The sequence below is a fragment of the Sminthopsis crassicaudata genome, chromosome 3, assembly GCF_048593235.1.
Source record: "Sminthopsis crassicaudata isolate SCR6 chromosome 3, ASM4859323v1, whole genome shotgun sequence".
NCBI lineage: Eukaryota > Metazoa > Chordata > Mammalia > Dasyuromorphia > Dasyuridae > Sminthopsis > Sminthopsis crassicaudata.
Window position 1 is genome coordinate 262,165,554 of NC_133619.1, and position 16,149 is coordinate 262,181,702.

The 16,149-nt window shown below is 31.7% G+C and overlaps 1 protein-coding gene across 3 annotated transcripts in view; it reads left to right on the top strand.

Annotated features, from left to right (window-relative positions):
• The window catches only part of TTC3 (tetratricopeptide repeat domain 3), a 162,362-nt gene extending 158,047 nt beyond the window's left edge, over positions 1-4,315 (top strand). For 2 of the 3 annotated variants that reach the window (XM_074300637.1, XM_074300639.1), the window contains one exon: positions 4,110-4,315. In XM_074300637.1, coding sequence (XP_074156738.1) covers positions 4,110-4,202 — 93 coding nt within the window. In that variant the 3' untranslated portion in view covers positions 4,203-4,315. The remainder of the gene's footprint in view (positions 1-4,109) is intronic. The other variant, XR_012488006.1, reaches the window with a different exon arrangement.
• Positions 4,316-16,149: the final 11,834 nt, after the last annotated feature.

A 16,149-nucleotide genomic window follows, 5' to 3' on the forward strand; every position in this document is an offset into this window, starting at 1 on the left:
ACCAGAGAAGACTAAAGCAAAGGAAAACTATAAGCCAATATCATTTAGTTAGATGATTCAAAGATTCTTTTAAAATATCCTGATATACTATCACAATTCATCCAATAAATCATTTTGGCCAAGTTGCATTTATTTCAAGGACTCGGGGATTGTTAACTATTAGGAAAAAAAATAATCATATAAAAAACAAAAACATCTACAACTACATGATTTTCTCACTAGAAGCTGAAAAAGCCTTTAATAAAATAAAAGTCATTCATGTTTAAAAAACAAAAAAACTTTTAAGTCACAAAGTATAATCACGGAGGGACATTTTTCAGTTTGGTTTTAGAACCAAAAAACACGTCAGAAGATAGAAAACAAAGCAAGATTGCCTACTCTTCTGCCTATTATTTTATATATTTCTAGAAATGCCATCAATAAAACAAGAGAAAGAAATTAAAGATAGGCATGATTAAAGAAAATGAACTAACAGCTCTGTTGAAGAAGAATTGCAAACTACTAATAAACATGAAAGAATGCTCCAAATCATTAATGAGAGAAATGTAAACCAAAACAACTTTGAGGTTTCACCTTACACTCTGCAAATTGGCAAAAATGGCAAAAGATACTATCTGTAATAAAAAAAAATTTATTATTGGTAGACTTGTATATCCATTCTAAAAAGAAATTTGGAATTATGCAAATAAAATATTTTAAATGATCATACTATTTAACCTAGAGATTGCATTGGTAAATATATACCTCAAGGAGATTGTTGACAAAAAGAAAGGTTCCATATGTGCACAGACATTTGTAGCAGCACTTTCTGTGGTAGCAAACTGCAAATTAAATTTCCATTGTGTTGAGGAAATGACTTTACAATGATGTGGAGCATGAATTTAGTGGCATAACACTGAACTTATGAAAAAAAGTAAGAATGATAAATGATAAAGAGAAGCATAGAAAGATTTAAACTAACTGAAACAAAATGAGATTAGCAAAGTCAAGAAAAGAATATGCACAATGACTACAATAATCAAAAATTAATTTTGCAAAATTACAAAGAGCAGAAAAGCTTGGAGCCAAAAAAGAGCTATAAGGTGTTTGTAGGGCAGTAGGGAAAGAACCTCAGAGATTTTTTCAGTGTATTCATCAGTTGCTAAATTTTTTCTCTTAATTTTTTTTTGGTTGTTGTTTATAAGTAATGTCATTGAGATATAAGAAGAAATTTTGGCATTGTGAAAACGATATCTTGGAAAAAATTGTATGCTTATATAATAGTACTTTTTCATTCATTTCAAAAGATTTAACTAGAAAATGAGTTAACAAGTTTGTTTGTTTTTTTTCCCTCAAACTGAAAATTGTTGTATCCCAATATCTAATACTTTCTTTAAAGGAGTGATAAAATTTTCTCACAGGTGGAAATGGAACTTCTAAATTGGTAACTACCTTCAAAACAGTCTCTGTAAAAGGAAATACATTGTTAAGTGAATCAGTGGTCTGTTCTGTCTAGTGCTGAATATATAAGGTAGATGCTTAATAAATTGACTTAATTCTTCTCTCCCTCCTGTCACGTTTCCAGTAAACGTTAGAGCAGAGTTTTGCCTCCCAGATTAATATGAAATATACTAGATGGTGGCCATGTAAAAGAAAGAAAGGGGAGAGGGAGATGGAGAGAAAAAGAGAACAGAGAGGGAGGGAAGGAGGGAGACAAGACAGAGAGAGAAGGAGAGGGAGGGAATTTGTGTGTGTCTCTCTCTCCCATACAGCTTATGTGTATATACTATGTCTGCCCAAAGGTGGCTTTTCCCAGAGAATCATGAACTGATATTTATAGAATCTCATCTACTCTTCTTCAAAGGAAGATCAATTCCTCTCGGAAGACACTCTTTCTGTTCTATTCTCAGAGTACAGATACCAGACTAGAATTAGATCTATCTGTCCCCTCTGTTGCTAGTTTAGAGTGAGTTTCTGTGTTCATTCAGCCTTTCCTGTATTGAAGTCCCTTAACAAGTGAGGAGTACTTCAAAGCTTGTCTCCCTACCAAATGCTAGCTACTCAGAAATCATAATAATGGAACAGAGTGAGGTAGCCCATTTATCCAAGTAAACAGAAATTAGAGAAGTTAATACAGATTAGAACACACCAAACAATAGTAAATGAATTTTCCTGTATCTCAGCTCTACCTTTGAGAGATGTCCTGAGGTTTCTATTATGGCAAACTTAGAATAAGGACATGCTCAAGAAAACCCACAGTCAAATGTGTGCTCTCTCAAAGCCAGTATAACTCTTCAAATTCTCACCCCACCTCAGGAAAGTATTGTACAGATGCCTAGGCTTAAGCTCCAGATTACAACTATAGTGTTCCTTTGCTCAGACTACAAACTTGAAAAATGAAAAAATTATTCCAGGCATTATGTTAAACATTAGAGGAATAGATACAAGAAATCAATTCTTTCTTCTCTGATGCAAATACAGACAACACATATAGGGAAGTAGTAGGCAGGATGGGTTTTTTTTTTTTGATTTGAGAAGTCTCAGGAATATTGGGATGGAAGCCTGGGACAATTGATTAGCTAATTCTTTCGAGGAGTACTTATTTGATAATTGTTCTCAACATATGACGTAGAAAGAGAACAGTTAGTAAAGAGTATACCAAAGCAGATGGCTAAATGCAACATGTTAATTGTGGTCACTGACCTGACTATTCCATAAACAAGACATTCCATCTTTTAATTTCAGGCATTTTCTCTGGCTGTCCCTCATACATGGAATGTTCTTCTTTCTCTGCTCTGACTGCTGACCTCCCTGGCTTCTTTTAAGTTCCAACTTGAATCCAACCTTATATAGGAAGCCTTCTCTGATCCTCTTAATTCGAGTGCCTTTCCTCTATTAGTTATTTTCCATTGTCTCATTATATATATATATATATATATGTAATTATTTATTTGCATATTGTCTCCACCATTCAGTTTTAAGCTCCTTGGGGGTCAGGACTGTCTGTTCCCTTTTTTTGTATTAATGTCCTTGGCAGTATCAAACACATAGTATGCACTTTACATAATATACATAGTGCTAGGGTTGCCATTTTACAAATGAAAAAAATGGCTATAAAAGCACTTAGCTAGAGTCAACCAGTTAGTACGTGTCTGAAACAAGATTTGCATGTGAGTCTTTCTGCCTCCAAGTTCAGCACACTATACTATGGATTCTTCAGGAGCCCAAGGCTTCAGAATGGAAATTTGGAATGCCAAGTCTGAGGTAAATAATAGAGTGCAAGAAGATGGCTAGAGTGTGAGGATGTCAGGACTCAATCAATCAACAATTATGAAGCACAGTGCCAGCTACTATGCTAAGTACTGGAGATAAAAATGAAATCCATTCTTACCAAAGTCCATAAATTTATCAACAGAAAGTTCTTGGTGGATATTGGGTTTTAAGAAACTTTTATGAAATTATTTATAAACTGTGAGTCTCTTCATAGCACATCTTGCTTTCTCTTGCACATTGGTTTATCAGAATGTCTTCTACAAGATTCTCAAGTAAGTTTGAAATCCAGCAAATGCTCTAACTAATAAATGCTTGGGCCCTGGTATCCTATCCTACTGATTTCACTGCTGAGAAATTAATTTTGAACAGTTGCATAAACCTTGCCAATTATCAGGTTGCCTTTGGTATTCACAAAACTTAAGAAAATGTTTTTTCTGACCCCCAGGAAAAATAAAATGCCTTTTTTGGCTCCCTTTAGAAGGAAACATAATTCAGAACCAAGTATATTTCAGGAGAAATGCATTAGTGACATGAGTCACTCCAACTTAAATGGTTGTTAATTCTCACTCTCTTTAACAATTAAAAAAATGACTTGAAATCAGACCAACTCCTTATTCTGGTCAGCAAATTTCTCACAGTAAGTGGTTTTCCACTTTACTTTTCAGAGTTCTTCCCAAGAAGACAAAACTGTTTCTCCTTCAATGCACTTTTGTGGAAAAACAAGCCTATTTGTCTCTAATAAATAACTTAGAAGTTCTATTTTTTTCCTTTTTTTCCCTTCCTTCCTCCCTTCCTTTTGTTTTCTTTTTTCCATTCCTTTCTTCCTTCCCTTTTCTCTTTCTCCGTGTCCTACTTAGGCAACAGCTACTCACCCTGAGATCCCACTGTTGATCAACACAGAAGATCTGACCTACTCTGTTTCTGACTCGGGCCAGTTTGCCCCTCCTTAGGCAGCACGACCTAGTGAAGACACCCAGTCAACATCCAAGCTCAAGTAATCTACCATGTTCATATAACTATGAACCATCACACCTGGCACAATTTTGTTTATATCTATTTGAAAAGATTGATGATTATTTTGACGAATCATTCCGCCCTTTCCTTCCTCCCATTCCTCTGCCCAGTCTCTGTTTATTTGATATAATGTGATGGTCTTAATTTACATTTTCCTACCACTGATTCCAAGAAATCTGTGTATAAATCCAAGTACTATTTCCTGAAGTGCTGCAGGATTTAAACATATAATAGAAAAATAAAGCGAGTGAATAGCCTACATTGTTATTCCAGACACTGGCTATTTCCCCAGCATTAATATAGCTACAGCTTTAGATGGAACTTCATCTGCTACCTGACTCCTTTTATTATTTTCCATTTCCAGTTCTGAAACCATTGGTCACACCAAAATGGTGACACCTCATTGTAAACCAGAAAAATAAATATTCTCCTTTGTGTGGTACCAAATAGCATATAAAACTGTGTGACACTTGACTCTCTCTCCTTTTCAATCTCATCTCACTGCATTAGCATCTTCTTTTTCTCAAACATGTTTCCCTCATTCTTTTTTTTTTTTTTTTTTTTTTTTTTAAGGCTGGGGTTAAGTGACTTGCCCAGGGTCACACAGCTAGGAAGTGTTAAGTGTCTGAGACCAGATTTGAACTTGGGTCCTCCTGAATTCAAGGCTGGTGCTCTACCCACTGCGCCACCTAGCTGCCCCTATGTTTCCCTCATTCTTAAAAAATATAGATGACCTCCAGTTCACTCATATCTACCTATTTACTGCCAAACATCTTAGAAAGATATCCATTTTCTCACCACTCATTTACTTTTCAGCTTCATATAATTTCTGTCTCCTTCACTACTGAAAATCTCTCTTCAGGGTTTTGCTTTTAATCAACAAAAATCCATATTCTCTCACCCACCTTCGTTCATTAACAAAAAGAAAGAAAGAAAGAAAAGCATTTTGTTTTGTAGTAAATATGCAGTTAGGCAAAACAAATTCCCAAATTGAGTATGTCTGGAAAATGTCTTCATTCTATACCACAATTATATCATTTCTCCAAATGGGTGCATAAAGAAGCATGCTTAATTTTTTTAAAAATGCATCTCTTTATCTTGTCTATGCTGGAGGTGCAGTGGGCATTCAAATAGCCCTGATCAGCACAAAAGCTTTGAGCTGCTACTTTTTAAATCTGGACTAGGTTGCCTCTCCTGAGTCAAGTTTGGTGGCCCCCTGCTCCTCAGGTTATCAACCATATTGTACCAGATTGAAATACCTGATCAGCTTTTGCCCGCTGTACCTCAAGACTTAAGCTCTACAGGCCTCAGGTTCCCTGGTAGCAAGAATAAAGCATACCACATCTGCATTGGTACCTAACTTCATGATCAAACCTCTGGAACCATAGAGTTGGTCATTATATTGAGTCAAAGTTATTTGTCTTTATTGTTATGTAAATTTTTCTCTTAGTCCTGTCCTATGCAACTATTTTCATGTCTTTTATAACATCATTTATGTATTTTATTCATATGTATTTCATTCATGAATGTGAATTATACAAATGGTACTGTATTTTATATATAACATATGCGTGTATGTTACAGAATAATCATATTCTGCTCCTTTCATAGACCACAATTTGTTCAGCCATCCCCCAATTAATTGTCACCCTCTTCATTTCCAATTCTTTGCCACCACAAAAAGAGTTAAAATAAATATTTTTATACATATAGGTCTTTTCCAGCTCTCTTTAATCTCTTTTGGGGTATAAGTCTTATAGTGGTATTTCTGGACCAAAAGGCAGGCACAATTTGGTGACTTTGGTATATAATCCCAAATGGATTTCTAGAATAGCTAGATCAATTAACAGTTCACCAAGTTTCACTTTAATATACCTGTTTTCCTGCAATCCTCCATCTTCCTTTTCCATCATCTTTATCAACTTGATGGTTATAAAGTATAACCCAATCTTAGGTGTTTCAAAGTTATTTCCATATTAATTAATAGCATTTTTAACGTGGGTATTAAAAGATTTCTTCCTCTAAAAACCTCCTATTTATATCCTATTTCCATTTTTATATTAGCCAGTGGTTGTAAGTACTATACATTTGAAGTAATCCATTATATATCTTGAAAAAAGACCATTATCAGATTTAAACCCCTCAGATTTCTTTTTCCCTTATAATTTTAATTGCACTGGATTTGTTTGTATAAAAATTTTTATATAATCAAAATTATCTGTTTTCTTCCTATGACCTTTTCTATATCTTGGTCATATCTGTAGATATAACAAATAATTTCTTTGTCTCTTCTATTTGTTTATAAGGTTAACTTTTATGTCTGTCATGTACCCATTGATAGCTTATCTTGATAAACAGTATAGAGTATGACTCTAGTCCCATTTTCTGCTTGACTGCCTTGTAATGTTTCCAACAGTTTTTGTCAAATAATAAGTTCTTATTCCAGTAACTAGAATATTTAGGGTTTTTCAAATATTTGACTATTGTGCTCTTTGGCTTTTGTTTCTAATCTGTTCCTGATTGGCCTCTGTTTTTTAACCAAGTCTCATATTGTTTTGAGAATTACTGCTTTATGATATAACTTAAGATCTAGTACTGTGAAGTCTTCTTTTCAACTTTTTTTTTCTATAATTTTCCTAGAGATTCTTGACCTATTTTTTTTGTCCAGAAATTTTTTTTCTAGTTCTATAAAGTAATCCTTTGGTTCTAAGTGAATTTAGATAGTATTTATTGTCATTTTTATTATATTGTCTCAGCCCTACCTATGAACTCTCAATATTTCTCCAGACATTTCCGGCTGTCTTTATTTCTTTAAGTTATATACAGTAGTTGTAGTTCATGTGTATCTTAATAAGTAGACTTCCAAATATTGTATATGTTCCTTAGTTTTGAATGGAATTTACTTTTTTTGATGGATTTTCTAGTAATATATCAGAATATTATTGGTTTATGTGGATTTATTTTATAACCTGCAACTCTGCTACAAAGTCATTCATTCCAACTAATTTTTAGTTGACTCTCTAGGATTCTTTAATTAAGCCATCAGATTACTCACAAAAAGCACTAATTTTGTTTCCTTTTTGTCTGTGCTTATTCCTTCATTTTCTTTATATTGCAATATTGCTCATACTAGCTTTTCTATCACATCAAATAATAGTAGTGTTCATGGATATCCTTACTTACTGATCATAGTGGAAACACTTAAGCTTATTGCCATTATATGTAATGTAGGTTCTTAATTTTTGATAGATACTAATTGTCATAGCAAAAAAAAAATACACATCTGCATACAATTTATATATATTTACATATTTATATCTATTTGCTTTCTAGTCTTTTTGTTTTTTAAACAGGAATGGATATCTAGTCAAAAGATTTTTCTATATCTATTGATACATGATTTTTATTATTTTTGTTACTGATATGGTCTATTATGTTGAAAATTTCCTAATTGGATGCAGGAATCTACATTCCTGATATAATTCCAAATATTAAAGAACCATTCTCAGTATTGTACAATATTTAGCAACTATAATTTAAAAGAACAGAAAGCATGAAATGAGATTATCCAAAAGACAAAGATCTACAACCAATAACATTTTACCCAAGAAAACTGAGTACAAAGGAAAAAAAAAGTATATCTTCACTGAAATAGAGGACTAGCAAATATTCCTAATGAGTTTAAAAAACAAAAAAAAAGTTAAAAAGGAACTTTAAAATATAAATTCATAAATGAAAAAAACTTGAACAGCCAGAAGGGACAGTCTGATGGAAGGTGGGTTGTTGAAAAGTTCTTTTAAAATTACTGTCACAAAGAGTTATGTAGTCATTTGAGGCAGAATTTTTATAATAGTTTCATTTTTTTTAAAAAATGTTTTGAAAATGTAAGAAGAAAAGAGAGGGGAAGGATAAATTAAAGAGAAATGGGAGAAAATATGCGGGGATCTTGAGGCACATAATCAAGTTGTGCAAATAGGTCTGTATCAAACATGAAAAGAATAGGGGGGACACACATCTCTTAAACTTTACTTCCATTAAAACTGTTCAAAAGAGGAAGCATACACATGCACATACAAACACATGCACACACTTTTAGTATGAAATGCATTTAATTCAATAGGGGAAAAAATAGGGAAGAAGGATAGATTCATGGAACAATTAATCATAAGCAAAAACAAGCCCTAAACTTGGAAAGGTGATAATGAAAAAAGAGGAAAGAGTAATAATTTAAAATAAGGAGGAATTAAGGAATATAGAGAAGAAAAAATCTAAAAGGACAGAACAGAGAAAAACAAACAGTTAACTATTAATGTGAATGTGATGAACAGAAGAAATGAGCAGAATTGATAAAAGCAAAATCCAATAAGTTGCTTAAAATGAAACACCTGAAAAAAAATGCAATAATTGTATAAAGTAATGGTTGGAGCAAAATCTATTATGTCTTAGCTCGACACAAAGAAGCAGGGATACTGATTAGGATTTCTGACAAAAAGAAATTAGCAAAGCTGAAAAACAAAACAAAACGTTGATTTAAGGATTAAAATCAGAAGCTATTTCCTCCCCAGGGAAAACAATAAAATAGTTGAATCCTTAACTAATTTGATTGAAAAGAAGAAAGAAAAATAGCATAAATAAATGAAAAAAGGAATATTCACAACAAATGAAGAAGAAATAAAGGATGCTCTTAGCAACTTTTACCCATCTCTATGTTAACAAAACTGACAACTTAGATAAAATATATTAATATTTACAAAAATTTAAAATATTTTTATTAACAGATTAACAGAAGAAACAGAAAATTTAAACACCACAGTTTGGTTGAAATTTAACAAATCATAAATGAAATTCCAAAAGAAAAAAACCCAGGACCAGATGGATTCAAAAGTGAAATCTATGAAACATTCAAAAAATAACTCCAATATTATATAAATCATTTGCAAAAATATCAAAAGTAATCCTACAAAATTCTTTTCATGACATAAATATGGCCTTTACATAAAACAAGGACATTCAAAACAGAAAAAGAAAACTAGATCAATCCTCCCTAATGGCATAATTTGCACAAAAAAAAAGGGAAAGATTATGTACTATGATTAGGTTGGAAGTAATAGTTAAATAATGTACCTTTCCTTTAAATGGTTAATATGTATCTAAAATCAAAAACTTCCATTTTTTGTATGAGATAAAGGAATCCTTTCCAGTTAATTCACTGTTGAAACGAGGACATCCACTGTCATCACTTCTTGAAATGATATCCTTAGCAATGAGACAAGAAAAAGAAATAGAACTACCTTGATAAAGAAGAAAAACATTAATACTTTTTGCAGATGATATGATATACTCAAAGAACCTACAGACTCAACTAAAAAAATTGAGTTAAACAATAATTTCATCAAATTTAGAGAATATAAAGTAAATTCATATATCACCAAAATTTCTATATAATTGCAGTAGAATCCAGGAGGGAAAGCTAGAAATAGAAAATGAATTTAAATAACTTCAGAATGTATAACTACTTGGCAGTCTATCTTCGAAGATACATACAAGAACTAAATAAATACAACTAAAAATAACTTTACAGAAATGCAGATTTAAATAATTGGAAAGATATTGTTCATATGTGGGCTGAGCCAATATATTAAAAATGATAAACTACCTAAATTTAATTATTTGATGCCATAACAAACTCCTAAAAATTACTTTATAGAACTAAAACAAATATTAATAATGATGAAATTCATGTGGAAGAAAAAAACATCAAGATTTTCAAGAGGAAAAATAAAAAATGGGAACAAAGGGATCCAACAGCATTAAATCTCAAACTCTACTACAAAGCAATAATTATTCAAACAATTAGGTAATATTTTTTTAAAAATTTAATAAGTAGATCAGATTAATAATTATTTAATACCCTGGTAGTTGATCAGCACAAAGATGGATGCTAGATAAATCTTTAGTCATTTATTTGACAAAAATATTGGGATATTTGTATGGAAAAGGTTAGATTTAGACTAGCACCTCACACCTTATAAAAGATGGATGAACTCCAAATCAGTACAGTTAGAGAACCATAGAAAAATATGTAAAGATGTATATGAAACTAATTAAAATATTAGGAGCCATTCCTCATTTGATAAGTGATCTAGTGATAAAAAATTGTATTCAAAAGTGAAATCCATGTTATCTAGCTCTATGAAAAAAAAATGCTCAAAATTAGTCTCAGAGTATGGGATTCTACTTCATATCCATCCAAGTGGCAAAGTTGACAAAAAAAGGAATTTGATAATTAATTTTATGTTAGAAAATCATGAGAAAAGAATCAAATTAATGCTCTGTTGGTGAGCCTATGAAAGACTGCAATCATTATGTAAAGTAATTTGGAAGTTTACACAGAAAATTAGTAAATAGTATGTTCCCTTTGACCTATATCATATCATATCTATCTATAGCTATATCATAGGTCAGTAATCAAGAAAGGCAAGGAAAGAGGAAAAGATCCTTTATTTATAAGAAATTTGTTTTATGTTAGTTAAAAAAACAAACTGGAAACTAATGGGATGTTCCTGAAAAATAACTGAACAGGTCATGCTACATATGAATGTGAAGGAAAACTATTGTACTACTGGAAATAAGGAAATAGATCACTTCAAGAAGAAATGGAAACTTTTATGAACTGATACAAAGTGAGATAAAAGTAGAGTCAGGAAGACAAGTTTTACATAATATCAGTACTATAAAGATGAACAACTTTGAGGACTCTTAGAAACTGATGAATAAAACATGAACCAAAGAACAACATGTAATAATAACATCGATAATAGTTAAAATAAGCAATTTTGAAATCTGTAAGAATTATAATGAATACAGTGATCATTCCAGTTCTAGAAGAACAATGATAAAAATATACAAAGATGTGTTGAGTATAGGGTGCAGAATATGATGTATATTTTTGTACACAGCCATTGAGGGAATTTGTTTTGCTTAACTGCATATTTGTTAGAAGCAATTTCTCTTTTTTTCTTTTATTTTTTCTTTTTCCAATTGTTTGAGGAAGAAGAGAAAATAGATTTGAATTTTTTTCTCAGAGGTGGAGTTGCTAAGATACGAAATCTTGCATGCATTTTCAGATGATGTTGCTGTATTAGTAGTTGTCCTTAACTATTTTACTTTGTTTTAAGAGTCCTCTTGTAAAGTAGGAGTTATCTGTAAAAGTTTGTAATGTGAAAATGAAACCTCAATAAAACTTTTTTTTTTTCAAGCACTCATGACTAGAATGTTGGTCATTTTTCTCTTTGTTCACTTTTAGTTTGGTTCCTGTGTCAGCAACGTCTATTGAAAAGTAATGCTATATATTTCTACCATGTTTAACATATATTGGATTACTTGCCATGTAGGGGTGGGGGAAAGGGAGGGAAAGTTGGAACTCTAGGTTTAACAAGGGTTAATGTTGAAAAATTCTCCATGCATATGTTTTGAAAATAAAAAGCTTTAATAAATAATAATAATAATAAATTTTAAAGGTAATGCTATGAGGATAAGGTCTTTGCCTCTGCTTTTGTTCTTTTTTGTTTTAAATAAAGGGATTGGACATTATGACTTTGTAAGGTTTGAAAAATTAGGAGAGTGAACCTCTGGATATCCTGCTGTACTAGTACCCTATCTCCTCCTCACCTGGATTTTGTAGCTAGACTATCATGAAGGTAATTGCAGATTATGTATGAACATAAATTTTAGAGGATGAAAAGATAGAAAAATTTTATGAAGAACTCAGAGATTTCAAATTAAATCAATACTCAGTAACAGTACTGAGAATAATTTCTAAATCTTCAAAAGTGAGAATAGGTAAAAATAGGAATACATTAGCAAATAGGAGTAAGAAAAAACAGATGTATGCACTGCATTCTCTCAGCCCTCTTCTTGGCTTCTGGACATCCCAACCACTCTTTCTCATTTTGGAACTTGGCTCAGTGCCTCCCTCTCACTGGTCACCATTGTTACCTTTGTCTTAACACGGAAAATCCTGCTATAAGACCTGCTCCCTCTCCTATCGGTGAATTTGTCCTGAGGCCTTCATTTTGGGGGAGTCACAGGTTGGCCTTCATTACCATACCAGTCCTGTTCCTGCTCCTTGAACTTCCAAAATGCACTTTCTCATCTTCAAACTCTCCTCAGCGTCAGGGGTTTCCTCTCCCCTTAATACCCAACTATTACTATGGCTCTCTCAGTGTGAAACATCTAAGATCTGCCTCTTCTCATTGGCAAATTCCTCTAAAAGTCTCTTTATTTTGGGTAGGGATTCAGGTCAGTCACTGAACATGGCCACACTGAATTATGTCATAAAGAAGGAAATTAAACTGAACATGTTTTAATGGGTAGGAAATTACTAGTAATCCTTTAAAAAAAAATGAGGTAAATTTTAGGTATGATGTATTCTTAATGAAGCTATGCTGCCACTTACTGCATGACTAACACTTCCTTTTCAATGACCATCCTTTTAATAATATATTTTGGAATTTTGCCAGGAGTCAAAGTCAACCTCATTAAAGTTTGTAAGATCTTTCCCACTTTTGAATTTAGACATAAAATATGCACTTCTCTGTATCTGATGTGAACCGTGGAAAAAGTCCAATGTGCAACAAAAGCAGCTGAGGCAGAGCTCCATGCAGTAATCAGTTGATGAGGGAGAGTGGTCCTTAATCAATTGGATCCAAGACTCTACAATTAAAGATGTCTCTGAGGTAACACAAGACAGACCATAAATCACTCTTTTAAAAAGCTAATTGCACTGAAAATCTTTTCTTTAACATAAAACAGAAAATGTTTCTGATTTAACCTCATTAAATAATAGATTTCTACCTTGGTCCCACAAAACTACAGAAACATTGTCTAATTATTCTAATAACAGTCAAGATATTTCAATTTACAATCTATTGTATGAAGATAACTTTAACTTTTGAGTGGAAAAACCTTTATTCCTTCCTTTTTAAGATTTTTTTTTTCAATACTGTAGTTTAATGTAGTTGATCAGTCAGGAAAGACAAACTTGTTTCTCATCAAAAGAGGAAATAATTTTTAAATTAAAAAGTCCTTTTATATGAATTTTTTTAACCCAATGGATGGGTAATGGCTAAACAAATTGTGTTATAGAATTGTGATGAAAGAATACTGTGCTGTAAGAAATGATGGGCTCATTGATTTTAGAAAAACATGGAAAGACTTGAATGAGAAGTCACATTGCTATGTTCACTTTTTTCTGTTTTCTTTTTCTGTCCTGTGGTTTTTCCCTTTTGTTCTGATTTTTCCTCTCTCAACATGATTGATAAAGCAATGTATATTAAAATAAATAAAGAAAATTTAAAAAATGAAGGTTAAAGATTGTCTTTGCAAGAGATTGAAAAAATACTAAAGAGATTTTAAAAAGTAATATGTTGAGGAATTAAAAATTTCAATTCTGAGTTATGGAATTATTGAAACTCACAGGAGTCATATTCTAATTTTTCCTGCATTGTTTGCCTAATTTTGTCTTATCTTAACATTTTTCTGCATTTTACTGAATTTCTGTTGAACTGAGCTCTTGAATTCAGTTGTTAAAATTCAAATTACAACTTTTAAAGTTCCTTTTTTATAATGTAACTTGATAAATATAGGTATCAGGATTTTCAAAGTTTTATTCTTATCTAAATAATTTCTATAGGCTTATGCCCTAAACACTCATCAAAGTATTCATAAACACATTCAAATAATTTTAGAAACCTTCAGCAGAAAAATGTATTACTTTAAATTTAATTCCTAATTACTTTTTATATCATTCATCTCAGCAGTCTCCAACATGGCTAATGTTTGGAAATATAAAGAAAAGAAACTTGCATTTACCTAATAATTTTTGAAAGTTTTCACACCCTTTTATAAAAGCCTTCTACTGAAGAAGCTAAGTTGAATTATCAGAACATAAAACAGAAACTTGGGAACATCTGTCTGCCAGCATGGACTGGTCACAGATAAAACAGCATATAAAAGAGAAATACAGCTCTCCCACACCCTTTTCTAGAAACCACTATTATTGAAGGTGGAAATAGGGTGCAGAAGCAAAAGGGGAAAGTATAATCAAATAATAATCAAAATAATCAGAAGGGCATAGATAAAACAAAGTTTCCCAGCAATACAAATAATTCTTTTGGTATATATGGAGTTTAATAAAAAGCCTTAATTTTCTGAAGGTAGAATAATCAAAAGTTCTGAATATTTGCCAAAACAAATCACCTAAATCCCTAGTAGTTTTGTACCATACCTTATATAGCCTCATGGCTCCCTTTTTTTTTCCCCTACCCCCCCCCTTTTTTTTTTGTCAGCACTGGCTGGGTAAGGAATTTACCCTTTTCCCATGAGGCTTGAAATTTGTCCAAAGGGAATCCTGTAGGAATGCCTATGCTCAACCCTATTCTCTTCCTGGACATCCCCAACAAAGAGCTTTGATCCTGTAACTCTTGAAAGAATTCCTCCAATGACACCTTACTGCTAGAAATTCTTCAATGCCAGAAGAAATCTGAGAACTTCCTCTAAAAAATCCTGTAAATGTCTGATTATCCTTCACTGTAAGTTTTTTTTTTTTTTTCCTATAGCTAATGGTCAATTATTTAGAGATTTGTTCTTAATGTACTTTTTTTCAATTTTTAAAAATCAGTATTTAATGTTTATTTTTGCTAGTTTTCATCCTTACTGATATGTTTTCTGGAGTTCTAGGTGGTAGAAATGTTGCTCCATTTTTAAAAAACTAACTTTCCTACTTATAATCTATAAACTGACTATCAAATTGCCAAACTTTAATTTGGATTATTCTTGAAAGCTAAAATATGCAACTAACCCAAATACCTTTACAAGACTATAAAACTAATTTATCACAAGGAAATGTAGTCATCATTCTTGCTACTCTTCTTGAGGAAAGAAAATATCCTCAAGATTTCATGTTTATAGCAATGACAAAATATTATGCAAAGATGTATGTTTATGTATTTAACTGTTAGTCTCAGCAACCACTTCATTTGTAAGTAGAGTCTTATATACATGTCCTAAGTTTTCTTTGTTTTTGATCCTATTTTGAGACTCAGTTCTTCATGCTTTCAAATAAAGACAGTACAAAATTTGACAAAGAAAATCTTTTATTTTGCACAATAAATATTGCCTATATTTAAAAATAAAAATATTCATGTGAATGCTGTAAATTTCATTTCTTATTGTGAAACTTTTATATTTTGGTTTAAGATGTGTTAAGCAAATCAAGTTTTGACATTTGCCTAATTTACAATTTAATTGAAAAGGTTATGTTAGATTAGCAAAAATAGAATCTTAATTTTAAAATTACTCTTAAAGAAAATTTTGAAATCTTATTTTCCTCAGTTACATGTAAAAATAACATTTTTTTAAACATATTTCCTTATAAATCATGTTGGGAGAGAAAAATTGGAACAAAAGGGAATGACCACGAAAGGGAAAAAAAGAAAAGAAAAGAAAAGAAAAAGGGGAAAAAAGTGAATATACCATGTGTTGCTTTACATTCAGTCTCTCACTGGATTCAGATGGCATTTTCCATCCAAAGTTTATCGTGATTGTTTTGGATCACTGAACCACTGAAAAGAACCAAGTTTGCCATTGTTGATCATCACATAATGTTGTTTTTGCTTTAAAGCAAATTTTTAAACCAAAAATAATTGTCAGAGCATTTCATGTAGCATTCTTCATAAATATAGTATTTTTCAAAAGTATAATTTGGGGACCCTAAGTCTTTCTAACTAGAAAGCAGGTTAATTTAGATACAGTAGATTAGATTGGCTCTTAGTTACTTATAATGCATATCAGGACATCACATATTTAAGAAGCTTTATGTAT